Source organism: Petaurus breviceps, unplaced genomic scaffold (genome assembly GCF_028583685.1).
Source record: "Petaurus breviceps papuanus isolate PSGF00001 unplaced genomic scaffold, PetGlider_PUasm1.0 129, whole genome shotgun sequence".
Taxonomy (NCBI): Eukaryota; Metazoa; Chordata; class Mammalia; order Diprotodontia; family Petauridae; genus Petaurus; species Petaurus breviceps.
Genome location: NW_027185665.1, coordinates 9,282,745 through 9,309,829, shown reverse-complemented (window position 1 = coordinate 9,309,829; position 27,085 = coordinate 9,282,745). Strand labels below are relative to the sequence as shown.

General features: G+C 35.6%; 1 protein-coding gene across 14 annotated transcripts in view; it reads right to left on the bottom strand.

The window, feature by feature from the left end:
• The window catches only part of LOC138173290 (transcription factor 4), a 450,738-nt gene that overhangs the window by 102,050 nt on the left and 321,603 nt on the right, over nt 1–27,085 (bottom strand). For 2 of the 14 annotated variants that reach the window (XM_069103350.1, XM_069103359.1), the window contains exon 1: nt 24,190–24,409. The exons of 11 other annotated variants lie outside the window; for them this stretch is intronic. In XM_069103350.1, coding sequence (XP_068959451.1) covers nt 24,190–24,258 — 69 coding nt within the window. In that variant the 5' untranslated portion in view covers nt 24,259–24,409. Of the gene's footprint in view, nt 1–2,078; nt 2,260–24,189; nt 24,410–27,085 lie in introns of those variants that run through there. One more of the 14 variants, XM_069103368.1, reaches the window with a different exon arrangement.

Below are 27,085 nucleotides of genomic sequence, written 5' to 3'. Positions count from 1 at the left end.
ACACACACACACACACACACACACACACACACACACACACACGCAGGTTCCTAATAGAGGCCACATGTTTCTGGTGGTGATTTGGGGGTTGGAAGGGGAAGGGAAAGGACAGAGAATGCAGAGTGGTGGGGGGGAAGGGGAGGAGTCAGATGATGAAAAGACCAGTTCCACAAGTGAAGCATATTACCAACCCAGAATGGAAAAGGCCGGAAGGAAAACCCACCCACCTCACCCCTGCATTCATTCTATCAACCTGCAATTGAAGCAATCAAAACCATATGTCGGCTCTTCCAGATCTTTCTCACAGGACAAACATGCAAAAGGGCCTAGGGCCTGGAGTTACCATCAAATAGTAATTGATACCATATGAGCTACAAAACAGAAAAGCACATGCAAACAGCCATCTCTCTCACTATCCCCCCCCCCCCCCAGCCCCTTGAGAGGTATGAAATTGCAGGTCTTGCCGGGATGCTAAGTGCACAGCACTCCACAAGAACAAGTGTACGGAGCTACAGTGACCACCTGTAAGCCACAGGGAAGGGCAGGGCTGGCTGGTCAAGGCAGAGCTTCAGAGAGCAGCAGGAGGTGAAAGGTCACTTAGGGTTAATCAGCAAGGTTACCGATCATGTAAGAAAATGAGTACAGGTGTGAAGCAGAATGTCAGAGCCTTGCATGGTGACTTCTCAGAATATCCTCTCTGGTACCTCCATATCACATCTAGGGAGCATTAAGAAATTATGCTATTTCAAGGTCCTTTCTTGCTCATAAATGAGATGCTCAGAAAATAACAAATCACCTCAACTGCAAAGACATTAGAAAAAAAAATAATCCCTCTATGGTATCTGCTGAGATATCCTTTCGTGACATTTTTTAACATTCCATTGTTCTTATATAAGAAAAAAAAAAGTGCCAGAAAATTCGCTGAGCTGGAGATCCCAGCAACTGTTGGTATGTAATACAGTAGGTAAAAATGTTTCCTATTTCCTCCAACGCTGACAGAAATACAAGTGGCGTACGGCTCTCGCCTCTGCATGTATATATTTTCTTATTAACTTGATCGGGCAGAAATTTGCAGAGATTTGTTTGCATTCAAAAGTCACAACAGAATGTCAGTTTTACAAACCACGGCTCATTCTGTGGTGAAACGTACAGATCTGGACCCGACTATTCACCATATACTGCCATTTGTTCCAATTCCTCCACCGACCGCTTCTGCACAAACAACTGGCTTACTCTAAATACACACAACTTTCTTCATTTTTCTGCCTTCTCCTTATTCCATCCTATATAATATTTCAGCTCTACCATTCCAGTCGAGCCTAAATATTTTCCAGATGGGGTTGAGGAACAAAGCACCATGTAAACGCCCAAAGTTTAAAAAGGGTCAACTAAATTAAAAAAAAAAATAGAGGATGGTATTACTTCATCTCCTGGGAAGTAACTTTACAGCCTAAAATTGGGGAAAATATTAACGTGAGGAGAAAACAAAATCAACTCTTTCACTCCTCCAAATTCTTAATGAACAGATTTTTTTCAGATCCTAGAATTCTTTCCTCTCTGTTTGTTTTGCCTTTTCTAATTTGAAACCAATCGCTGTAATGATGATTTAAACTCCATATGACAATAAATTTCAATCAATGATACGAATGGTAAACTATGGTCTGAAGATTCCAGTTTCTCACTGCCCGGTCCCAGAGTTGAGAAAGTTATAGGCCCGTTAATTCATCATGACATTGTGCTAATCCTGGATAGTATCTTCCCTAAAATTGTGGTGATTACATGCATTATTAACAATGTGACATTTACCAAGAGTACCAGCTAGATCAGAGATACATCAGGTACATTCAGAAGGTGAACAGAAGAAAACAGAGATTAAGGAAAGGTGGGCGAAAGCAAAGAAAAAAATCACAAGGGTAACAAAGTGAAGAGTGTTATGGTAAAATTTGGGGGAGGGGGGAAGGAGGAGAAAGGGAAAGATGTGGAAAAAGGCAGAGGATCAGAGCAGCCCAGAACAGCTGGAGAAGAGATGTCAAATTAGTAAGATTGGGATAACCACTTTTGGTAGGCTCTAACCTTACCTCTGATTTCCCTGCGTGATCCAGTCAACATAATAACACTGTGCCTGAGCATCTGCATTGTTTAAATTTCATTTTGTGGTGTTGTCTGCTGATTGGTCAGACAAGACTGACAACATCAGCACCACAATCTTGACAGACAGGAGCAGACAGCACCACAGCACAGAATTCCAACAGTACAGAGAGAGCAAACTTCACGCCGACTCCCTCCGGGGAACTCAGTCTGTTGGGAGGCCTGATGGCTGCCTGGGAATGGGAGGGCGTGGGGTAAGATTGGGAGGAGGGCAGGAAAGTTATGAGGTGGAACAGGACTGCTCCTGCCACCCAAATGACCAAATTCAAACTCATGAGCAAGACCCCGAGGGAGTATGGACCTACCTACATCTGGACAAGTTTAGTAAGCTTTCTGCCTTTTCCCACTCCTAGCTCTTACTACCTACCGAGGAAAAGGTCAGAAGCCTTTGCATGACTGCTTCCTTTGGGAAATTCCGCTCTCTGTAGAGAGGGGGAAAAAGGAGTTTGGGTTTTGGTTGTTTCATCATTTCCCCTAAGTTCCAGATGCTGTTGCAGGAAAGCTAGGCCACACACAAATCTTCTCTATCTAGGGTTTTGCTGAAGAGCGGGGCAGACTCAGAGGTGTAGGAACTCTGAATTCTGGACAACACTAAACAGATGATTGGTGCTTAAAGAAGAAGGGGGAGTGAAGCTTGTGGGAAGGCAAATGGAAGCAGAGGGAGGATGCTTTAAAGAACTAGAAACAGAAAGGGGAAAGGCAAGTAGAGACGCATATTACTTTGAAGGCATGGATTCTTCTCCATCCTTATCTAAATTAACTGCTTCCCCCCACCCCCTGCAAGTTAGCTTAGGGTGTCGCTTTCTTAAAATGAATAGTGCTAATTTCATCTGACAAAATCTGACAGGGCAGGACATGTCACTACACTATGTCAAGACTGTTTTTGTGTCTTGTCTTTTGTATGTGGGGTCATGATTCTCTGAGGAAAGATCTGGACAATCTGAATTATATGTCAGGGTGCTTCCTCAAGACAGCAGTTGATCCCAGGAGTTTGGGGAGGAGGTCACTAAGATGATTATGTCTTTTGGTTCCTAAATCCTGGTAGCGCACCTAGTGTGTTCTGCCAAAAAAATGACAGACAACATTGGCTCCTAACATTCCTGACAATGCAGCCAGGACTTCTCATCAGACATCACTGAACAGTTAATATCACTGCTATCATATAGAACCATAAGAGCGAGAAGAGCGGTCTGGAGAGGTGGGAGAGAGAGAGAGCAGTAGCGCAGAAGGAGAAAAAAAAAGAGGGGCACAAGAAAAGAAAAGGTTGGCCAGACCTGTAATTTCACTGGTAGGGGGAACTCTAGATGAGGCATTTCCTGAAACAGCACTTTCTCTAAAACTTATAGCCTTAGCAATGTCTGTGGGGACTGGGAGTTTAAGCAATTTACTGGGGGTCACACAGCCAGTCTGTGTCAGGAGTGGGACTCGAACTCAGGTCATCCCTACTGTAAAGGCTATCTCTCTAGCCATTCTACAGTGACCTTTAGAAAACATCTAGTTTAGTTCTCTCTCTTTCACACACAGTGCTATGGATTAGAAGGAAAAGGTTAACTGAAAACAAAGATTCCAAAAAACTTTCAGCATGTAAAATCACTACAACTTATCATTCATGAGAAGGTATTTATTACTACTGAAATGGTAGAAAGCCAGGCTACAGTAAAACAACTAGGTTTAAGGTAAATGAAAACTCCACCCTCTCCAAAGAGAACGTATGGCCTTTCTTCTCTGTTTAGTGTATGAACACAATCAATTTGAACTAGCTCTTAAAATGAATGATAGATTGAGAAATAGCAGTGAAACTGAATAGAAGGCAGAGAAAGGAGGGACGTATATGTTAGACTGTGAGCCCCTGGAGAGCAGGGACAATCTCTTCTTTTTGCTTTTTTTTCTCTCTCCAGTGCTAAGCACAGTACCTGGCATGGAGTAGATACTGAATAAATACTTGTTGACTACAAGTAAGGTACTGTAAAAGTAAAGTGATAAGACATGTAAAACGTCACAATTTGTATTAGGAAGGCTAGCGTATCGGAGAAAGGCCAAAGAGGGTTGAGAAAAATTAAGGAAGAATAAAAGAAAAAAATTGGAGATTAGAGATCACTAGGAAAACACACACACACACACACACACACACACACACACACACATACACCCCAGGAGGACTAAAAGACAGGGTGTGTGAAATACAAAAGAAATCATTTGATAAGACTAAACAAGTAGAAAGCAGAAGCAGGAATACAGAATTTGATACTGGAATAAGCAAATGGGAAAAGGACAAGATAAGGGGTCAAAGACAAAAGAGAATGATGGAAACAAGTCAAACACAGATTTGCCAGAGGGATACAAAAACACACATACATAAATGTAATTTGTAAATGGATGAAATTCTAGGTTTCATCTAACCAAAATGAACATGTCCCTGAGCCCTTTAAAAATGATATCTTCAATGCAGACTGAGAAAAACATATGAAAAGTGTTTCATATATTTTCCTATATTTCAGTATCAGCTTTGTAACATTTATGCCAGATTTTTCTAAAACCAATTTGTGTTTCTTAATTTCCATTATCTGTTTACAAATGCATGAGAAAACAGTGAATGTATCACACATCTGCCCACATTTACGCCTTAATTTCTCCATAATTTTCTGTGAGAAAAGCTCTTAAATATTGTAATAGACTACTAGCTCATTGGCACTGGTCATTACCAATGATATTCCAGAATCAAATAGTCCTAAAAGAAAATTCCAACTTTGTATTCCTTAAGTTCAGAAAAAGAATAAAAAAATTAAAAATTATCTTTACCCCTTTAAAAATATTCAAAATCACAGATTAACGTGATTTCCAATGGACGGTGAAGATCTGAAAAGTATAACACAGCTGTCATTCTAGAAGGTCTTATTTTTTACCCCCAGTTTGGAAAAATGGGGCCCTTCTTTTATATTGATATCCCATTATATTAAATCAGCTAAATTCAAACATGAAGTTGTGGTAGTGGGGGAATCTAGAATTGTCTATCTGGTGAAAACATCTACAGCCGCACAGAACAGAAAGGAAGTGGGATGACAGCAGTTTCAGGTGCTGAGACACAATAAAAACAATGAGGAAAGAAAATGTTTGCTTTTTATGTCAACTGAGATGTCAGTACCCATTAATAAATCTATCTGCTAAATCTACTCTTATTCATGTGGGACATCACCAAGTTAAAGTAAAATAAATTATCTTTAATTAAATGGAATTGTCGTCTTCCTCCTGCTATCATCCCCAATTATTACATCCTAATCAGCCCTTTTGGGAGAAGGCATGAGAGAAAGCTGAAAGGCACATTTACTATAAACAATTTCTCTTTCTGTCAAGTGAGGGAAATTTTTATTTTAAATATTGTTTAGGACTACAATTTTTCCCCATTTTTGATGAAGTTCAAACCTACCACAAAATTCCACCTACTAAAATATTAGAACATCTATAATTAGGTCACAATAATAAAATGTTCCTTTTAGCCCCTCCTTTAGGTAAAATTCAAGAGACTGGATAAGGTAACACAAAATGCCAATCACTTGTTTAATTTTTGAAAAACTATACCTAAGTTTTATAAACAGGGGTCAACATTATGGAAAAAGTTTTACCAGAGGGGAAAAAAGGCTAGACACATCAAAGCTTAAGGAATACTGTCATGTACGAAAGTGACAGATTGCGCTATTTACAAATGTTTCCTGATCTACCCGAGCACAATTTCCCCCCTGTCCACACTACCTTTTTAGCTCCAAGTTGTTATCACAGCATTCCAAGAAAAGCAATGACATTCTAACCAAGATTATACGAGAAGCAGCGCATCAATAGAGCCAATATATCGATACTTTAATATCCACCAAACCAATGATGAATCAAGTTAACTTCATGAAGTCTCTACAGTGCTCCCCCCAATAATATAAAAATAGCTGACATTTGTGGTTTTGAGACATGCAAAGTGCTACCCAGTGACATAGTCAGTACACACATTAATATCCTCACCTTTAAAATGAGGAAATGAGGGCTCAGAGAGTTTAAAGAATTTGCCCCAAATGTGGCATGAACAGCATTTGAATCCAGGTTTCCCAACCCCAAGGACAGGACTTTTTCCACTTTACCATCCCTCCTCCTTTTTCTAGTGGTGATGGAGGACTAATCTGAGGGGAATTAAGCAGCATGCTCCCATATATGCTGTTATGTATTTGCCCCCAAACGTCCAGTTGTTTATTGTATTTGTTCTTCTAACTGCTGACTATGAGACCTGGGGAGGGGACGGGGATGACAAAGTTTATTTTAAGGTCCTATAACAACCAAATCAACAGTGTTACCAAAATTGAGGGTTTTTTTTTTTTCTGGTTAAAAAAGGTGGGGGTAGTGACTGTTTTCTGACTATTTAGTCCAATTTTTAAAAAATGTATTTTTTTCAGGGTGTAGCACTGTTTTCATTTAGCATGGCTTTGAATTGCCGCCTACAGAAGTAAAAAAAGAAACCACAGCTATACAAGCCTGCTGACTTTCTTATAAAAGAACCAGTTTTAAACTTGTTTACACTACTGATTCCAAATGAATTCAAGATGGTGGCTAGTTAAAGAAAGAGAGACCATGCCAGAGAGTTTGATCAAAGAACTTCAATTCAGCAATGTTCAGTTTTAATTGACCACTAATTAAACTACATTAGCCCAAGAAAAGTCTGTATCACTTCTGAGTAATGAAGAAAATAATTAATTTAACCCTCTGTCAGTATGTCCTTAGCAAATACATATGAAAGCAACTTCTCAAATCAGTCGTGAAGGGGTGTCCAGTTATGAATGCCCAAAGTGGTCTACAAAATTAAGTGAGGAAAAAAGCTCAGTTTACAAGTTTGTTTCTTAATTCTCTGGTGATATAACCTTGCAGGTATAATTATCTTCATTAAAGATACCTTTAAAGATGTCAGTGTACTCACTGGATTGTAAAGGGTTCCTTTAAAAATTGGATTCAGTATATGGCATACTACCAGCCACAGTTTTAACTTTCCTGTCTTCTAGACAAAAATAGAGCAGATTTGCAAAATCATGAGAATTTTCAAAGACTTGGAACTCTCCTTCTGGGAAAAGTGAGTAGAGGAATGGAAAAAAATACTGCAAAAACACCAAAAAAGCTCATTATAATTAAGACACATAGACTATATCAAAACATGATAGTGACATTAAAAGCCCACATGTTAAGATAATTAATTTCAGAAAACCCTAATTGCAAAATATTCTGATTTTTGAACACTTCAACCCCCAAAGCTCTCTCCCAGATACAAGATTCTTACAGAACTGCAAAAAAAGAAATCATAAATAACAAGACCCTATTGGAGATTTAAGTCTGAAATGCAAGAAATAAGAAAATACTGCTTTTCAACCTAGTGTTTATGATCTTTAAAGTCTCCTGTATTAAGTAATAAATTCAGAGGTCAAATGTACTACAATGTTAGGACATTAAGGCTAAAATCTTGGAAATAAAATAAGTTTTTCTGAATTAAAAAATATTAATAGTAACCATAGCTTCTATTTTATAGCAATAAAGACCATTTTGCACTCTGCACCCAATAGTACTGCATCTTACAATTCTATAAGGTCACAGAGCTCTTTGATGAGGGCTATACTTGTGGCCTCAACACACATTACATTTATCCTAATGATTTTTGGCAACCAACCACTGCATTTCATACAATAGAATTTAATGAATACCATATTTTTTTTTTTACATTCTGCCAATGCTCATTAAAATGCACTTGTTTGTGCAATGCAATAGCTAGCTATAGGGAACCAAAATATTAATGCAAATTGGCATTTCTAAGTTTAAAGCAGTATTTGCATAACAGGAACTAAACATGGTACAAGCTGAAAGAGAGCACACAACACAAATGCCTCTTAACACCATCATTATTACAGGGAGAAATGAGGGTTTGTGTGTACCAACAGAGCCCAAGGATAAAGCATCTGCCAGTTTGTGACACTGCGAGATCCTGATGTGTCTTACCAAGACTTAGAGCTGGAAAGAGTTCACAATCATTTCATCTGATAAACAGAATAGGTACGAAAAAGGACTGGGTCTAGAAATCTCTATCCAAGAAAGTAAAGCCTCGATTTAAACACATGATGCCCATAGCATGAAATGGATTTGTAAGCATCTGCAACAGGACACCAAAGTTAGTTCTGATAACCAAGCAGTTGGACTTCTCATTGATGTAATGTTGTGTTTGTTGTCTGGACACACTGCAGTACTTTAAAATGTTCACCTTTGGCTCAACTCTGCATGAAATGATATTGGGGAAATGTTTCCCTTCACTTTTGTTACACGCAAATGATATCCCAGCAGGCTGCAGAACGTCTTTTGTTAGAGAGACTGAGGAAAATGTCAGACCCCAAAATACAACATTCATTCATACAATCTAGTCACTCAACAACTTCTTGCTGAACACAGAGTTGTGCTAAGAACTGAGTAAAATAAGAAATGAGTGTAAAACTCAAACCCACCCCTTATAGTATTACTGGAGACATACAGCAGACAGAGGATGAAATGACTTAGTAATAGTGCCAGGCAGGAGAAGAATAAGTGGTTAAATAACTATCACCAACAATGACCACAAATGGAGTGTAGAATAAAAAGGGTCAGTAACTACTTTTGGTACTCATATTTCTAGAATATTTTAAGGTTTACAAAGAATTTTCCTCACAGGAGTCCTGTGAGAAGGTAAAGTGAATTTTATTATTTGGATTTATAAAATGGGAAATGAGTGAACTGAGGTTTGGAGAAGTACAATGACTTAGCCATTGCCACGGACTATTTAGTGGACATTCAAGGTAAGGATGAGCCCAGGGTCTTCCAGAATACAAGGCTCTATCCACTACAACAAACTCACTCTGTCATGTTACTATCCTGGTGATACGAAGGCAGCAAATCATGGAACCTTCTGAAGAATAAAAATTGTAAGTAACCCAAAGGCCAATCAAAACAACCATAAAAGGAATAATCAGGTTACAGCATATGACCAGAGAAGACTTGCACAGAAAATAGGGAGCAATTGATATTAAGGTTGTTGTGTATGACGAGAATAGTGGTGAGAGAGTTATATAAAACAATGATAGACAACCTAGAATGGCACTCAGAAAGTACTTCTGAGACTTAAAAAGAACAAGAAGACCTCCAGCACATTAGTTAAATCCCCCTGCAGGAAATTTACAAGAAAATGTGGGGGAAAAAATCACACGGAATGAATGAGAATGAATGGATAGATGAGTTACAATCTGCGAGGATGTAGGTAATACAAGAAAATGCAGTATAAAACTGAAGGTTTTCTGAAGACACTATGAGGCTATGATCCAAAGATCAGAGATTTAGAGCAAGAGTTTTTATTAATCTTTTCGGTGTTATAGATACCTCTGACAGTCTGGTGGAGCCTATGGACTCCTTACAATAATGTTTGTTACCAATATTTGTAATGGAAGGAAATGTTAAACTTCAGTAAGAGGTTAGTGAAAATAAAGACGTAATTATTTTCCTCTTCAAATTCACGGACCCCCTGAAATCTAACCCAGATGCCAGGTAAAGGACTTCTGATTTGGAGCTACGAGAGACTTTGGAGTTTATCTAGTCCAACTCTCTCCTTTTGTGAATGTGGAATTGAAACTCATTAGTACAGGTAAAGTGATTTTCCAAAGTCACACAAGAAATAAGTGGCAAAATCAGGATCTGAACCCAGGTTACTTAATTCCAGATCTGGTACTCTTTCCATTCTACTATGATATTTTGTGGTTAATTGTTCTTTTAATAATTGCTAAATAAATGATATGTTTTTAAAGACCTATAGTGAATTGTTTCAAATTTACTTAAAAAATTTACTTACAAATTTACACTTAAAATCTTTATCAATAAAAGTGAAATTTACCTAAACATTATATAAAATTAAAAATCCAAATTCTGACTTCAGATCAATAGACTGACTCCTATCTGTATACCACTTCAAGATGTATAAAACATTTTCCTAACAACAACCTTGAGAAATGGATACTGAAAATAATATTTATCCTCATTTTTACCTAAGTGGCCACTAAAAAAAAATTAAGTGGCTTGCCTAGGGTCACAAAACTAGGAAGAATTAAAGCCAGGCCTTCAACCCAGGTCTTCTGACAAGTCTCATGGTTTCACCACAACATCCACTACCCTCTACAACTACAGCAGTGCTCTGTAACACTAGAAACAGTCCAGAGGAAAGTAAACTGAATTGGGAGTCAAAAGATGTGTGTTCAAATCTCAGTTCTGCTCCTAATGACCTTGGGCAAATCATCTAACTTCTTTGGGCCTCTGGCTTTTCAGATATCAAATGAGGGGGTCCATTTTGATGGTTGGAGATCTTACCAGCTCTAAATTTATACTCCTGTGATTCAATATAAGTGAGGGTCCTTCTTCTGCCACTGCAGATGACAACTGCTCCATGTTTCAGAATTGCCGTTGCCCTGGTAGTTAAAACCTTATAATAATGTGGCTGGCTCCAGATAACAATGTTAGCAGATTTATACTCAAAACTTTCTACTATGGTAAAGCTTAGCTAGTATAGTTTTTTTTTTTTTAAGTCTAGATCATCCCTACAGACATCAAGAGGTACTGGATGGGGAGGGGAGAGGTACTTAAAAGTAATAGATGAGAAATCATAGGATCCTAGCTTTCAAGCTGAAAAGGGCCTCGTAGGGCATCCTGTGCAGCCCATGCCAAACCACCCTAGTAAGGAAGCATCAGAGAGGTGATGTCACCTAAGTTTCCCGATATGTGGTTCACTGTCCTTTCCACCACAACATGTGATCCTTAGAAGTTTTTAAACATGGAAGGGATTTTTTTTAATGCTAAGCTTTAACTTGCTCAAGGTTACACAGCCAGTTATTTCTGGGTGAGGTGCTAAGTATCTGAGCCCGGATTCGATCCCCAGGTCATCCCGACAATGGGGCCAGTGCTCTTACTCGCTGAGCCACCTGGCCACCCCTATGCTATGCTTTTAAGAATACAGCAAATTTATACTCAAGCAACGGGTGTGAAAAAGTCACTAAAATATGTCTGCCATAAAGTTTGTGATAACTTTGGGGAAAAGCTACTTAACCTAATCCATTTAAGTACTTAATATCTATGTATTATACAATAATTAATTATATTATACATTTTATGTATTTATATTTAATATAATTAAAATCAACTTTGCAAACCTTGGGGCTATATATGTTAGCTATCATCATTGTCAGCATTTTGCTCCCCTTTCCTTTTATTGTAAAATGTGATAATATACTTTGAACTATCTATCTCATAGGATTGTTGTAGAACCAAATGAAATTCCATATGTGGAAATGGCTTTGCAAAATAAGATATATGTGCAAGATAATGTTGTTATAATTATTCATTACTAATAACATAATGTATTAAGGGGTTTCACTTTTATGCTGGGCAACATCTCGTAATAGAGTAAGCACTATAAGGTTGATTTTTTTGCTCAGTAAATATTGTCTGACTCTTAAAATAGTGTTCAGCCAAGCACCTTTAACACAAGCTTCTCAAAGTGCACTATAAACACAATGTGATAACAAGTGTGATTGTTTCAATTTTACAGATGGCAAAACTGAGACATATGGAAGAGAAGAGAATTTTTGAGAGTCCAACACAGACAACGAATGATTGATCCAAGAAGGGAACCTTGGCAGGTCTGTTATATCCAAACTCAATGCTCTCCACTCATTAGACCTCACTGCCTTTTGTTTAAAGTAAATTGCAGTTATTCATTAAAAAAAATTATCAACATGAGGAAATGTATAAATAACAAAATCAATGAATTTATCAAAACAAATGTTAACTAGAGTTTCTGGCCATTTGCCTGCTAACTGTGGCTCTTCCATATTGAATGGAAACTAAGGGTGGGTGGCATGACTATAGACAAATTAAAAGCAACACACTAATGATCAAATTAATACAAACTTATTTAATGCTTTTTGGTAGAAATATACACCTCTGAGCTTGTTGTTGTTACTCAGTTACTTCAGTTGTGTCTGATTCTTCCAAATTCCATTTGGAGTTTTCTTGGCAGATACTGGAACGGTTTGCCATTGCCTTCCCCAGCTCATTTTAGAGAGGAGGAAACTGAGGCAAACAGGGTTAAGTGACTTACCTAGGGTCATACATCTGGTGAGTATCTGAGGCCAGATTTGAACTCAGGTATTCCTGACTCCACGACTAGCACTCTAATCACATCACCACCTAGTTGCCCTCTGAACTTAGTCAAGAAAATATTATGTTGCCAGAGAGACATTAGCATTAAGTTAGAACATGGAGTAAGAATAGTGAATTATGAAGGCTTAGAATATTTGTTTTCATGAGAACTATAACACCGCCAAATATGAAAGACTGGGTATGGAACAGTTCAAGACTAATCTGGTCCTTACAGAGAGTATGGGGGTTGAGTGGAAAGGGTAGAAAGGAGGGAAAACTGTCTGATCTTGACAATTTTATACCCCAAACTTCCATTAAAACTGCCTAAGTCACCATCTTTATATTGTGTCTGAAAGAATTGGTTCTTCAGAGTATTTTTGTTTTTTGAATCTTTGTTTCCTCAGTGCCTAATAAATGCACAGCATATTGACTGATTCTGTACGGGAGGATGAAAGTAGCACATTGCATGCCCCCAAAATGTAATAAATGTTCATTGAGTTGAAAAAATAAGATATATAGAAGAAAAGAAAGGAAGTAGGACATAGGGGATAGTGTGCTAGCTTTGGAGTTAAGACTTGGGTTAAATCCTTGCTTAAAATATTGTGTAGATGATACTAGAAAAGTAACTCTTAAGTGCTTCAGGCAACCATCTAAGTTACCGAGGAGTTAAGAATCAACCTGAGTGAGTTTCTAAACGATGGGAGTTCCCTAAACTAATTAAGTCACAGATACAATATTCGGAAGTACTGCTTATTATCAGAAGTGGTCACTCTCTCCAAAATTAGGAACAAAGTATAGCATTGCTGTGCTTCTAGTTTAGAAAACCATTCGATATTGGTCCTGTTTTGGCAGGCTTATTTTCTACTCTCTGGGGGGGGGGGGACAGTGGAGAAAGCTGTATGAGAGGAAAATATCTTTAACTTCCATTTCTTCGACAATGACATTCTGGTGGATGGGGATCTATAAAGTGTCTTGAATGACAAAACACTTAAGAATCTATTGTTTTTATTTCTAAGCATTATTTTATTTCTGGTTTTTAAATTTGGTGCCCCATTATGGAAATATGTCCATATTTTGTGTATGTGTGTATGATTTCACTGGGGTAGGGAATCCTTGATGAGAAATACAGGACCTGCACTTGATTTGCCACTTTTAGTCTTTAATAGCTGCCTAGGACATTGACAATTGCTTGTTAGTTTGTGTCAGAAGTAGGTCTTCCTGACTTTAATGTAAGTTGTCTACCTAATACACCATATCACCTTGGCCCATACTTTCAGGATGTTAAGGAAAAGTCACCTAAGTTACCTTGAGAGTTACAAATATATTTAGAATATGCAGAAATATACATTACTGATCCAACATAAGCTGCAGTAGCAGCTGCTCTGAAGTGATTTTTATTTGTTCACAAATGAGGTACTATATTAGCTAGCTCAAAAATGCTCATATTTTCATGGGAAAGCTTCATTTTACAGAGAAAATACATGGGCACCACTGTGGCATGTTCTGTAAAGAGAATTTCAGAACTGTTGTCTATGCATGCCATGATACTTGCTACAAAAATCCCCGAGAAAATATTTTACTGCTTCTAATAAAACATTGCTATCAATAAAATGGATTATCATGCTAGGAACTAATTGCTTATAAAATTAAAAGATCACATGAGTTATTTCTGAAGATATGCATATATAATAATAAAATATCAATAGTAACTATCTTCTTTGATTTTCTTAGAAATTTATAAAAATGTCAATCTCCTGGGACATTTTCGCTTCTAAAAACAAGGATACTGCTCTCTTCTTCAATGTTTACTTAGTGTGCCACATTCTGGTCTGCAGGTATTATGGGGAGCCTCATCATCAACTCAGACCCAAACTATCCTTACTCTTTCTAGAATCCTGCCATTTTAGATGGATAATTTCTGAAGTAATTTCATTAAAACATGTATGCTACAGGCTCAAATTTTCTGTATACACACACAGCGGGAAATTTCAATGCTCAAGAGATGATACTACTACCAATACAAGGAAGCTTAGAGCAAACCATAAATTGACAATATTACATAATCTATATAATTATGTATTTACATAGCTATCCATCTATTGATCTATTCTTCTATTTATCATCATAAAATATGCCACACTTGGAATTCTGATTGAGTTACACAGGTAAAAAGCCTAGGACTAGCCAAAAAGTTTAATCTACACAGCTCCCTATTGGCAATACATCTGTGCAGGAACTGTGTCCATAAATAATTTCGCATCAGGCCAGCTGTAATTCAAACTCATTACATCACCAACTTCCAAGAGTTTGAGAGCTGCTTGTCTACTTGAATTTGGCCAAGTCAACTTTCTTTTAGTTGCTCTAGCACCTCAACATTGACATAACATTTTGAGAACTGGTAAGATTCTGAATGGCCCAACTAAATGCTGGAAGTGTTGTCTGGCTACCCAAAAGAAGCATAAAGATTTGCAAAATGAGTAGCAAAAAGCTAAAAATATTCTATGTAAAACAATTATGCTAAGGCTATCCAAGCACATTCCTCTTCCTCGATTATTTGCATAACCTAAAAATAATCAGAAAAAAATATAAAGATATCATGTCTACTATTAAGTTTTTCTATACATCTCTTTTTCACAGTCATTTCTGAAGAGCAAAACTCTAGCTTCTTTATTTTGGAGGTTAAGAACTCAATTATCCTTAAAAAAAAGGTTTTCTTAGGTTTTATTAAGTAACCTTGAGCAGTCTCATTACTCCAGAAAGTTTAGAGAAGTTGATTTGTCTTTATGTTAATATTTTTAGATGAAAGTATTTCAAAAGTGTATTATTTATCATTTTAAGTACAAGCATGAGCTTTATTGAACTATTCTGTGCTAGGAAGTGGGATTAGTACATTCATATCAGTAAGCCTAATTTTTCAGTTACCTTACTTAAGTTTTTAATATAACACAGGTCTTCTTTTCAGGTGTTAATAGAAAAATCAATTTTACATCACAACAGCTGTGATCACTTTAAATACCACAGCTGTCATAAGTTGAACATAACCAATTTGAACATCTAAGGTTATGTTGCAAATGTAACAAAATGAATGCTTGATGAGCCTCATGATGTAGCCTCCCTCCCCCACCCCTTTAAGCCAAACTCCCAGTAAACTACTACAGTAATAACCTACGTTCTTTAAAATTTAGTTTTTATTTCTGTCCAAGTTGGCCTAAGAATGGAAACTGAATTTCATTTTTTTTCTAACAATACTGCTATGTAACTCGAAAGCATGCAAAAACAGTATCAACTCAGGTAGCATTAAGTTAAGAACCTGCTATTGAAATTGAGAATTAATTCATTTAAACATTTTGTTAGGAAGTCAGAAGGATACATGATAGTTATAAGGTATTTTTCAATGCTGGGAATTTAAAATATTGTAGAGGAAAAAAAAATCAATATCTAGGAACTAAAGTAGTATCAATTCATAAAAACAGTTTGTTCACTTCTTCAAAAATTCACTCTGCCAGAAAAACTTAATAGTACAAAATTTACAAATTAAGGTGAAAAGTAGATAATGGATCTAAGGTTTCCACCCCCAGTCCCAACTCCATCAATTTAAATGCTGTGGCACTGTGATTATATTGTTCCAGGTTATTCAGAATATAGCATGTTCTAAAATGGATTCGGTGATAGCGATTTCAGTCACTGGCACTCGGACTTTTGTTTTGCCAATGTGCAATCATCTGAGGAAGTGAATCTATATCGTCAGTATGGTAGGGAATTAGTTAAGAATTTCTTGTTAGCAATATAATAAGGAATCAAAATACCCAAAGAAGGTCAAATGTTTAAAAGGGGACATGTGCATTAAAGATAAGAAATTAAAATAAAAACATTTCTATACCTATTGCACTTAGAATGTTGTATAGCATATATTCAAATCTTTTTTTTTCCTAGCCAAATTCGAAATTCTGGTAGTTACTCATATTTTAAATTTGGCCTAAATTCATGTTAAATAATCTTTCTGTCTCTCCTGATTTTCATCCATATAATTCCCACTGGTTTACTCTTTGGATATAATAGATTACTTCATTTGGAATTTTAAAACTTCCATAAAAAAGCCGAGAGAAGACTTAGCAAGCAGGTACCAGCAAGCACCCTTCCTATGGCTTGTATACGAATTGTCCTGCAACATAAAGAAGGCTGGAGGTTTCGGTTACCTCAGTACCAGAAATAAGGCCCCCCAAGTGAAGCCACACTTTTGAAAACATTCCTCCTCCAACCAATATCACACAAAGGAAGCCTGAGAAAACAGCATCCATCCTCCTCATGGATGTTGTGCCTCATCTACTGAATTGTAATAACAGGTGCAGTAATAATAATATGCTGGGCAATCAACTTTTTTACTCTGATTTGTCAGTTTAGCTTAATAATGCCATTAGGAATGTAAACATTTCTGCAATTTATATTTAAAAGTCAATAAAATAATGGGGTACAGAATTTATCCTTTTTAATTTTTTAAGTAATACATTTGATTATTTTAATCACGTCAGTACTTAACTGGATGGGGTTTAAATATGCATGTAACATCAATTTAATTTGTTTTATTCGTTAGAAAAGCTATTGAGCAATATGCCATTATTCCCTTTAAAACAGAGTAGGCACATACTGGAAAAGGGGAGAATGGAGCACCTCTGCTATTATTATGCCTTTGAGGAAGGAGAAATTCTGAGTTTTCAGAAATGTCTTTTATTAAGCATATTTTTTTAAATGTGAATCAAAGTGGGGGGGGATCAAAGTATAATAACTATATAACTAGTCTAAACAATAAGAGCTTTACATACTGTGGATAAGCTTTACTGGAGCTGCTGTAACATTAATGTGGTTGGTAAATGCATCAACTATTTTTAAGACTGTGAGATTTTTCTTAACATAGCAATTCCCACTTGAACAGGCTTATTACTGGTGCAGTTGTTCAGTACTCTATAATTCTCACCCTTACGTTTTTGGAGGTGAAAAGCCAAGTCAAATGTTAGCCTAGATTGTTAACATCCTCTATTCATTTTCAGGTCAGCTACAATGGAAGCAGCTGTAATGCAACTTTACCCACACTGCCCCACCAATTACTTCAACCATGCCCTCTCTCAGGATGAGTGTAATTTGGTCTCTATGAGAGCTCAGCCCTAGGTCTCTGGAGGATCAGAGCCAAAGCTTGGCTTTTGGGAGGGTGGAGTTTGAAATGAGATTACCAAATACAATTCCTTGACATCTCAGGTGTTTTATCCTACTTTCCCTTGTTTTATAGTGATATCCACATGATACAAGGTAGATTTTCAAAATGAATTAAATCTTATAGCTTGTTTCACCTTTCTCCAGGCATCTTATGAAATGTTGCCAATATAATGCCAAAAATATTTGGATGACATTTACTGATATGCATATAACAAATACTGACACAAGAAATCAGAGTTTGAGGAAAGCTAGCTAAATAATTCAAGGTACCTGAAATTTAAAATGACATCAGAAATATGGATTTTTACATTCAAATCCATATAAAGTGTGTGATATAAACACATTTGTTATCAAAAGGCTGTCAACATTCAGTTTGGCACAAGTACCATGGAAAACCAGACATTCGGCATTGCAAATAAGATTTCCAAAGACACATACATACTAAACCATTTTCAGCTCATATTAAACAATTTTAATTTTATATATGCATACATAGAAAATCTCTGTCTCTCACCCTACATACATATGTAACACGCATAAGCCTTTTGTACACATTGGATAAAACATGATCTTTTTAATAATATACATTTGTTCTAAGGTATTTTAGACATGTGTAAGATCATAATACAACATATAATTGAGGACATATACTAAAATATTTTATATACTTGGAAATACAAGTTCCTGGAGAAGCAAATATGAAATTTTATGGAGTACTACTTCATCAGCTGAAATAAACAAACAACAAAAAAGAATTATTTGATTCCTTTCCTGGCAGTGCTCATATATTTTTCTTAGCACCTTAATAACTGTTTGGCTTCAAATCTATGAGAGTATTCCAGATTATAAATATTTTATAATCACATGGAATGTCAATTATGTTTTAAAAAAATATATATGTTTACCCTATAAAAATTCACCTTGTAGCACCTGGGATTTGATACTTCATCTAAAATATCATGTGTAGAGTTAAGTGCTACCTAAGATTTGTAGGAGGGTCATGAGAGTCCAGAAAGAATCTCAGAAACAGAGCTTCAATCACTTACAAAAACACATTCATTGTGGGGAGAATAAGCCTTATTTGGAACATTAGTAAGCCTGCAGGAAAGACCTGTTCATTACTAGATAAAGAATAGTTTTTGGGTCCTGTATATCCCACAATTAAAAAGACAAGAGTGGATCTGATAAACCGATTGGTATTTTTATTCGATACTATTTGAAAATGGCAAGAATATTTGGATCCCAATCACTTCCAATATAACCACAAGTTGCATTTTAAATCTATACATTGCCAACCGACTAGAAACTAAGATTCTTTGTAGACAGGTTGACTAAGTATGTGGTTTGTAACTTGCATATTTATTCTGTAGGAATAATAATATTGCAATTACTTTCCCAATGGCATAGCTGTGTACAGACACTTGGAATAGAGTTAGTAAACAAAAATCCAAAACATAGCCGACTAAACATGACAACATCTGAATAAATACTAACCAAAATATAATAGACATTTTCCATAATAACTTATAAGGAAGATATCAAGCTCTGCTGTGTTTCAGCAATTTTATAGTAAAAGTAGTATAATGCAAACCACATTTATAGTGGAACAGGAAACAAACAATTCTTCTGCACAATTTCCTGTAGATCAGTGGGAAAGGTATTTAAAGACTGTATCAGCTATTAGATTTTTTTTTCTCATAACTTCTTTGCCCCTTCCCTAATTCTTTTCCATCTCTTTTTTTATTTAATCTCAACAATACAACTGTAAGATGACTATTATTAAGATATCAGAAGCATATTAAATGATTTTAGGTCATCCAGAAATTCAGGATTTAATACAATTAACCACATCTATAACATATTTATATTTTCTTCATAATAAATTAGCACCACAAAGATGTTCGCAATGGCCTCTTTGATTATCAGTATCATAATTGTAATTGCAACAGAGGCATCAGAGTAAAATGCAGAGTATCAAAATTAAGTGTCTAGTAGATTTTATTAACTTAAACTTTAAATAAGTAAGCAAAATAAAGACATTTTATTTTAAAGAATCTCACATAAAATGATAAATCTGTTTTTGAAACTATATTTAGAAAGACAACAATGAATTCTAACGTTATATTACTAAGACTGTAAAACATATGAGTGAAATGAGAAGTTTGTTTAGATATAGGCACATTGAAATTTCAATACATACACGTTGTATATGATATTTTGCTTTCTTACCATTAATGGGCAGCTTTGAAATGATATTAGTTTATGAAATGATTAACTGTTCTATAAAATCCAATAAGTCAAAAAAGTGATGTTTGCACTGGTTACTTTCATTTCTACTCACAATTCTGAAAATAGTAAGTACATAAATTATTCCCCCTTTTTCTTAAAGCATTAAGTGAAATTTGCATAGTTGTCATAAGATGGAAAACTTTTCACTATAGTATAGTATTACTTGCTTGTGACTGCCCAAACTAATTCTGGTGTTAATGAAGATAGGAGTGCAAGCAAAATCAATTTTAAAATGTTGCCTCTTAAAGATAAGCAGTGTACATCTCATGCCTAAACCTTGTCTCAAATTATGATCCTATTATGCTACACATTGAGTGATTATAGCATTATTTAATAGTGGTTTTAAAATAAAGGTTATTGCCCCAGATGAGGAAACAAAATTTTCCAATATTTTTATAGGAAAATTTTCATATCAAATGAAAGGATTCAGGTTAACATAGTCTTATATTTTGGTATTAAGCAGGGGCAGGAATTTATGCTATTATTTGTTCTACGTTACTGATAGCAAGAATGGTGCTATATACATTCATTTTCATCTATGAACTTTAGGAAGTTGAAAAGCTGCATAATAAGCCCAGGAGATAGAATGTACACACAAAAAACTCATTACCATCTACTTTTTGAGATTTGATGACTTGACAAATAACTATTTCAAAACAACTAGTTTGAGATATGGTTTGAAGCTTGTTAGTATAAAGCAAAAAGAGCAATTACAATAATTATAGGTTTCTCTATACGATTTAACACATGCACATGCTGGTGAGAGTTGATGATTTGATCTTAAATTACCATTACGAGAAAATTTCGCCACTTTTGTTTTTAATTTCATTCTCAATAATTTTATCTTTATAGGTTTGTGATATTTTAACATGTGTGCTATTTGACTAAATAATTACTTATTAAAATCCTAGTTTGATGGAAGTATAAGCAGCTATAAAAATCTAATTTAAAGATTAAAACTACACTGATTCCAGTCCAGTTAATGCTGGATGATAGTCATACACTCAATGTATCAGAGTAATGAAATTGTAAATAAAAGACTTTAAAAATGAATTGTAATGATTTATTAGGCTAGAAGAAACTTCCTTGTTATGCTAATAACAGGTCATATTTTTAAATGTTATTTTTGGATGAATATGAGATTAAGTAAAAATGAATTATCTCCAAAGAAAATCACAGTCATCCTTGAGTTAAGTTCAGCAAAGCACTCACCTCAGGTAAGGCGTAGATACTCCTCCCTCCCTCTCAGTAGACTCTACCTTTTAGTCACAGTCAGCCATTCTTGGCCAGTACCAGTTTTATAATTTTTAATGGGGCTATCTTTTATAGAGTCCACATTTCAAGAAAACTACGCATTTTTAAAGCGTAATGAAAACAATTTGCCAGGGAAAAGTAGATAGAAAAATCTTTAATAATTCTGGGCAATAGGAAATTTAAATTTTCCTCTGCTTTTCTGAAAGTACTTTAGGTAATTTTATTTATTCTAATGGAAAGTTAGAGAAAAACAGCTTTTGTAGATCCTAGAGTTACAATTTTTTTTTTTTTTTAAACTGTTGATATGCTTTAACTGTCCTAGCCTTTTCATAGTAACCCGAATTCATACTGCTTTGGAATGATTTTGCATTTTTCTTCTTTTGTTTATTCCCAGGGAAGACCTGTTTCCGCTGGCTGCTCTCAGTTCAGAGAGTTCAAACTGAATTTAAACAAGTAATTGACTTGTCATTGAAAAAAAAAAGAAGGAATTCAAGAGCTGCGTCATCTGTAGAGCAAAACTTGTGCAACAAATAGCTAATCATAAATAACTCCTACTATCTGAGCACAAAAAGATATTTGCACATGTACTCACAATTCATGTATGCATATAAAACAAACAACAAAATAAAATCCAAGAAATGTAAGGGCTCATCGATAAGCATTTTGAACAATTAACGTATAGTATACACAATCTCCGCAAGATGTCTGGCACCAAATCAAAAGCTGTACGATATAGACTTGCAGCCAGACCAATGCATATTGCCTAATAAACAAAAACCTATTTTTCAAATGTACATATAAAGACTTGAAAAAATGAGACAGACCTGGGCCCATAAATGGAACTCTGACAACTTGTTCCTGTGGTAGTATTTTCCATTTAACAAAACTAAATGAAAGGTTTAGCAACAACTAGTCACTTAAAAATGTTTTCTGGTGATGTTTCAACTCACTGTTGTTTTTTTTTTCTTTTGACAATATATCTACAATTTTACTTTCTCTTGTGTTTTAATAAACAGATACATATTGCCATATTTGTTTTTAATAAACATTAAAACAGTTCCTATTACTATATTTCATTTGACAGAGTGATCTTGATTTTATGAATACCATCCTCTTAAAAAAAACACAACCAAAATATTTGGCAACCGAGAAGACATATTAGTGATATGATGTCATATTCAGCATTTTTTATGGTAGAGGCAACTGGCAAGCCGTGAGAATGAGATACATATGAAAGATTCCCATTCTGTATATGAATGAAAACGTTCACAAGTTAGTCTGCATTTGATTTTGATTTCACTTTGGATTTTTAAGAGGAACTGGTAAACTTGTAAAAATATTATGTTGTCTTCTATAACCCTTATAAAAGAGAAAATGCTGAAACAGGGTCATTATAACTCTGTCCTGATACATAAGTACAGTCGATATATCTCTTGTTTACACTGTACTGTTCCAGAGAATCTCGTGTTTACTGACAATGATAACATTCAGGAACTTTTCATTTCTGGATCAACTAGTTCGGCTAAGTGCAGGAACATCAGAAAGATCACTAATAAAACCTTGAAAACTAGAAATGGTAAGTAATTAGCATTTACAAATAATAGATTGTTAAAAAGATTTGGCAAATTATCCTAACTTTTATCTTTACATGTTTAAACATTTTATTTCATCATTTAACTCCCTAAGCCTGTTATGTTTCAAGACTACATTTCCTTCATTACACTGAACCCATATCCTAATGTAGACTGAATTTTTAAATGGATTAAGACATAATACTTTCATAAACTTTCCCTAGTAAGCTTTTAATATTCTAAAATAAAAGCAAAGTACGCTATTATTTTAGCAGATGTCCATTCATGAAATTGGCTTTCCTGGATGAAATTGTTCCATCTATCTAAAACATACTACATATTCAAACACTTTTATGTGTATATGTACATCAATATGCATACAGAGAGAGCTGTCATACACATATATAATATACATACATGCAAACATGCATACAGAGATACATATACACGTTTAATTAGTTTGCTCCAATTCCTATAACTGAATTGGGCCTTCGTAAAAGCTCTAATAGTTCCCTTTTGGTCCAGCTACCATATTCTGACCAGTATCAGATAAAATGAAAGTTTAAAAAAAAACACAAAAGGTAACAGTTTATAAACAGTTCGTTTTCATCTTCCTTACCCATTTTATTTTTCTTTTAGCAACAGTTTCCTTTCTGTTCTATCCCCCCAACAATATTCTCCAGTTCCCCCCCCCCACCCCGACATACCGATTTGAAAATACTGAAATCCTTTTCCTTCTCAGGGCCCAGCCAGAGGAAAAAAAAAAATAAACCTCCAGATGGCAAGTATAAACCTTCTGCTGGGGTTATGCACAAAATACCAGACACATTTTTTCTTAAATAAAGCATTTCTATTGAGGTTGGGGGGGGGGAGAATGAGGAAGAGGACACATAGCAGAAATAACTGACAACATTATTATGTGTATAATGGCTCTTTTTTTTAATCTTAAAAAAATCTTGGGTCTACTCTTTCATTCGATTTCTAAGGTTCATATCCTATACCTGTTTTTCAACTGTCAGTTTTTGTCAACCAACTCCATCTCACTGTAGGTTCTTTCTTAGTAAGGCTCAAAATTTCACAAGATCTCAGGACACTGAGAAACTTACCCCAATTCTCTTCTTATTCTAATTTGGGATTTCTCTATCAGTTGCAGGGCACTGCTCCTCATATTCTCTTTTTAAAAAGCCAGTTGGAATTAACAGAAATATTCTAAAAGTATTTTTCAGTCTTAAAAACTATCAAGTTTCCCTCAGTGAAAACTTTCACGTTAGCAAATACTTTCCAATGCTCTGAAAGCATCCTCCTGCTTTTTGTTTTTTCGAAGTATGAATAAAAGGCAACAATCATATTCTAGTTCTGGCAAGTAATAAATATTTCATGGCATCAAGGAAGATGGAATAGTCCTGCACAACTTTCACAACAACAAGAACTGCAGATGATGCTCATTCTTACGACAATAAAACTTGTCAAAATTACACCTTTAATTACAGAGTTAGCTTACCGCTTTCCCATTATAGTAGTACATCAAAGAGTTTCCTCCCATGCCAGGAATTGTGTATGCGCAATACATGGTCTTGTATTCTTTTTTCTCCTCAGTACCACTCTAACAACTTTTATTTCAAACTCGCTGTCCCTTTTTTCACAACAATTCCTTCAGTTGCATTTTCCCATATGGCCGGGCCAAGCATGGTGAATATGCAAAGCAGGAAGAGACCATTCCTGACGTGAGGGTGGGGGGAGGTGGCTAGGACTCTTCTGTCAGACAGTTAACTTTCCACAGCAAATCTGGAGAGCAGCCCAGCCCTGATTTAGCAGTAATTCCTAATGCATACAAGAGATAGATTCAACTTTCCCAATGTATTTTTATTAGTTTCTAGAATAATGCAGATTCTTACACATTTCTGAATTCTTCACTTTTTGTTCCAATCACCCTTTTCTTCCCTAAAATTTCCACTCAACTGCCTGAGGGTAAAAGTGGAATCGGGTCCATTATTGAGCAGAATACAAATGCAGTTAATTGACTCCCCCTCTCTCTCTCTCCCTCTCTTTCTTTTTTGTTTTAATTTGATTAAAAAGCGAGTGGCAGGAAGGGAATCGTATGATGCACATCTAATAACTCTGCCATCTGTCTCTGCTGCTGGCTAGCTCCCAGCATTGTACGCAGCTGCCTGAGAACTCGACTCAGAGAAAAGGGAGGAAAAAAAAAACCCACCGTCTCTGACCTCGCTCAAAAGGAGAGAGGGGCAGTGTTTTCTGACTGCTTGGTCAACAACCTACAAAACGAGGTTGAGGAATGAAACAGAGTAACACTGCTGCAAGCCTGGGGTTTTCAAGCCATCAGCTTCCCTTTAATCGATGAGAAGAAGTGGTAAATGAGTGAACTTAATCTTGCCATGCAGCAGGCATTTGTTTAAAGAGGAGCCAGAGTCATAAAACGAGATGCTGAATGCTCTTTGAATAGTCATCCACAATTGGCGATTTTTAGTTTAGGTGTTGGGTGTCTTGGTGTGGTTTTTGGTTTCTCTGCCCCCACCCACAGTTTATTCATTCGCTTTTAGCAGCGAGTTTGGAATATCTTGACCTGAGAATGACTTACAGCTGTCAAGTTTTAAAGTCAACTGCAGCACATCTGCAAATTTCCAGGGTTTTGTGTCTTTTAAATTAGTCATATTTCTGTATCAACCTTCCAAAAGTACTCCAAACATATTTTTTTTTTCACTGAAGTTAAAAGGAAATCATTCGAGTGCCGATTTTAGGTGGCTAACACCCAACAAATGTTTTTTTTTTTTAGTTCACCTCCTTTTGATCAGAATGGAGAAATAAAATATTTTAAAACTACAATAATTTTCAGAGGGTGGATTCTTTCCCTTAATTTTCTTTATACTCTACTAACGAGGCTGAAAGAAAAGAAAATAAGGAGAGAAGAAAGAGAAAGAAAAAAAAAAAAGAAACATTGGGACTGACTTCAGCTTGCCAAATTCAGAGCATCACAGGAAAGGAGGGCCTCTGGGAATTGATCCCAAATGAAACTAAATCATTTGCATATGCCGAAGCAAATGCCATCCGAGCATACAGCTATTCTCTAGAATCAACTTTAATAATTCAAAGCACCTATTTCCTTACAACTCAACATGGCAACAAAACACATACAGTATTAATAAACAACGAAAGATTATGGTGTTGATTCTGAAGAGCAAAGTCTTGGCTAATGGCTGAAAGTTTCTTCCATACTTCTAAAATAAATGCAGATACAGGCACAAGTGGATATGGGTAGATATGTATGTGTTTATGCATTATTAGAGCACACATGTGTATAACATACATACACATATGTACATGTATCTATGTGTTACAAACAGAGGTTTGTCTAACTCAACTTGCTCTGCATTTATTCCGGAGGTCCCCAGAGGTTTGTGTAAACAGTACTTGAATTATAATCACACATTTCATTCAAATTTCATGCTTTGAGGATTTTTTCCTCATTAGAACAGTTAGTTGTCAATCTGACAGGATCACATTTGTAACCTTTAAACCACCCTCAGTGTTTAATATAGAAGGCCAGAGTTCCCAACTATTACAGGTCATTGTGTAAAAAACACTCTAGTTAGAAAAAGGACTAGGGTGCAAAAAAAAGGGAAGAGATTTTTTAAAACTGAAAACTTTATTTTTAGAAAGCTGTTTCTAGATTACATCTAAATTTCCATAGTTGGACTGCTTGAAATACTTCTAAACAATGAAATTTTCAATAAATAATCTTCCTGTTTTGCTTATATTAAATATTTCCCTGCATGTTTTGTAAACATTTAAATGCTTTTATATTACTTTTTTAGGTATAAATAATTTTTAATTAGACTAGAGCTTTATATACTTATAAAATTATCTCTTGAGTATGTGACTGGCAGGTTCATATCCAAGTAGAGATTTTAATCTGATAAGGTAAAATGGATTTTTAAAAATCTACAAAAATCATTTTAGAGAAATGAAAATCATACAATTTTTCAGATAAGACCATTAAGACTGAGCTTTAATGAACGTATGGAGAAGACTGTGGTGTTTCATGGTCTTATGGTAATAAAGTACAGTAATTAACAGAGATGTAGGATTCTGAAAGCTAATCTTTGAATTCCAACCAATGAGAAAGGAAATCTGCTATAGTTCTGTTATTTTTCATTTTTACTTTTCTGACCTTAGAGCACATGTTTATTATTAAATTCAAGTCAGGATTTCTACAGCTTCAGCTCACTTTCTCTGTCCATAGACTTTGAAATTTTGAGGACACAAAAATATATTCCATGGGAAATTAAGCATGTATGCATTAATCCCTATGTGTGTGTGTGCATGTGTGTGTGCGAGAGAGAGAGAGAGAGAGAGAGAGAGAGAGAGAGAGAGAGAGAGAG